This window comes from Cannabis sativa, chromosome 5 (genome assembly GCF_029168945.1).
Source record: "Cannabis sativa cultivar Pink pepper isolate KNU-18-1 chromosome 5, ASM2916894v1, whole genome shotgun sequence".
Classification (NCBI taxonomy): domain Eukaryota; kingdom Viridiplantae; phylum Streptophyta; class Magnoliopsida; order Rosales; family Cannabaceae; genus Cannabis; species Cannabis sativa.
In genome coordinates, this window is record NC_083605.1 from 73,232,801 (window position 1) to 73,234,763 (window position 1,963).

General features: G+C 30.6%; 1 protein-coding gene across 1 annotated transcript; it reads right to left on the reverse strand.

Annotated features, from left to right (window-relative positions):
* Nucleotides 1–231: 231 nt before the first annotated feature.
* On the reverse strand, nucleotides 232–825 carry LOC115718085 (uncharacterized). Its single transcript, XM_030647048.2, has one exon. It carries the CDS (start codon nucleotides 823–825, stop codon nucleotides 232–234), a length of 594 nt encoding a protein of 197 aa, XP_030502908.2.
* Between the last annotated feature and the right edge of the window lie 1,138 nt (nucleotides 826–1,963).

Here is a 1,963-nt window from a genome sequence, read left to right on the forward strand (position 1 = left end):
ATATATAAATATATTAGGGTTCTTTTGGTATGTCGTATTACATCGTATTGTATATTATATAGTATATTAAATTATATTTTATAAACTTTTATGTAAAACTATATGTGGTATTAACTTTTATGAGCACTTAAATATATAATATTTAGTATAAATTAAAATTTAACATAGTATTATATAAAAATATGACATATAACCCAATTTAATATAATAGATTCTTATTTCACGAATAAGCTACTGCCCAGCACCACCTCTATATCCACTTTCAAGTTCATCTTTAGCAGCATAGCTACTATCACCATTTTCTTCTCCATCACCGCCATTATTTTGTCCATGATCATCTTCATCACCATTACTGTTTTCTCCTCCAGCATCATCTCCGCCATTACTACTATTTTGTCCATCATCATCTCCGTCACCATCACCACCATTACTGTTTTCTCCTCCACCATACTTTGCGCCATTACTATTATTTTGTCCGCTATCATTTTCGTTACCATCACCATTTTCTTCTCTACTTTCATCTCCGCCACCACCATTATTATTTCCTCCATTATCATCATCCCCGCCACGATTTTCTCCTCCAAAATCATCTCCATTAATAGTACCACCACCATTCTCATCTCGAATAGCACCACCGCCTTTTTCGACTACAATTTTGCATCCATCAATATTTTTTGTTACACTTCCATAGCTGTTGCGGTCCGAACAACCACTACCAATACTATCAAAGAGAGCTCTAGAGGCATAAGTACCAATAACCAAACCCAATAAAACAAACAAAACAACACTTATTATTGTAACCCTATGAGTACTATGCATAGCCATTTCGGAAATGAATTGTTACATGCAAGAGATTAATGGCATTTATAAATAGGGAAGGAAAAGTATAATGAATTAATTAGACTAAAATTAATCAAGTGATCACGATGGTTTACTTCATGACAAAATATATTGAATAAAGAAGACATGAAGAACAAAATATAAGACACAGTTTTATAATTAAAATATTTTACTCAACTTGCCATTTACAACAAGTTGATGCTCCTTTTTTTATTATTATATTATCATTTCTCTATATATAAAATGGATTAATTATTGAGATGTTAACATATCTTGAAATTATGTGATTCTAAGATATTTAATAACACATTGTGAAACCATCTTCTAAAGATTTAAATTTTTACAGCACAATAATTTTGGATTTTGTGTTAGGAAAAAGTTATGGTTAAATATCATTTTGGATCATGTGTTTTGAAAAAGTTATCAATTAGACTCCTTGTTTTGTTAAATGATAAAATTGACCCTATATTTTTCAAAATAGTAAAAATAAGCCCTGAGCTCATTTTTGAACAATTTTATTTTTTAATATAACTAACTTTAAGACAAAATCTAACACGAACAGATACAAAAAGTGTAACCAATTTTGTCATAACATCTTTAGATCAAATTATATATTATTAAGTTTTATTTTGACAAAAAATCAGTTCAGAATCCTATTTGTACAATTTTGAAAAATACGGTTGGACCGTGTGGAAGCCAAGTTTGCAATAACAAAGGCAAGACTGACACTTGGAGAGACAGAAGTGGGCTAAAGCTAAATCAGATAATGTTCAAAAGAATACATGCCATTTTTGTCAACACCAGTCAAGAGTATATTGTGTATCATTTACTCTTTAACATGGAAAAAGTCAGCATATGAAATTCAAAGAAGACATCTTTGTCTTTGGCTAATTTAGAGATACAGGGAAATATTTTAGTAATGTTAGGCACATGAAGGAGGTTATTTAAGATGAGAAGTTGAGTAGAATTGGATAAAATACAAGATTGACCAATGTGTTTAATGGACAAACTTGTACCACCTCCAACATAAAAAATTGTACTAGACATTGTTTTTTACTCGAGTCACCAGGTTTTGAACATTTGGGGTGCAATGGTTTGTAGCTTCAGAATTAGGGTACTAGCT

Excerpts from the sequence above, each read along its gene's own strand:
- LOC115718085 (XM_030647048.2), bottom strand. The coding sequence starts at position 825 with ATGGCTATGCATAGTACTCATAGGGTTACAATAATAAGTGTTGTTTTG.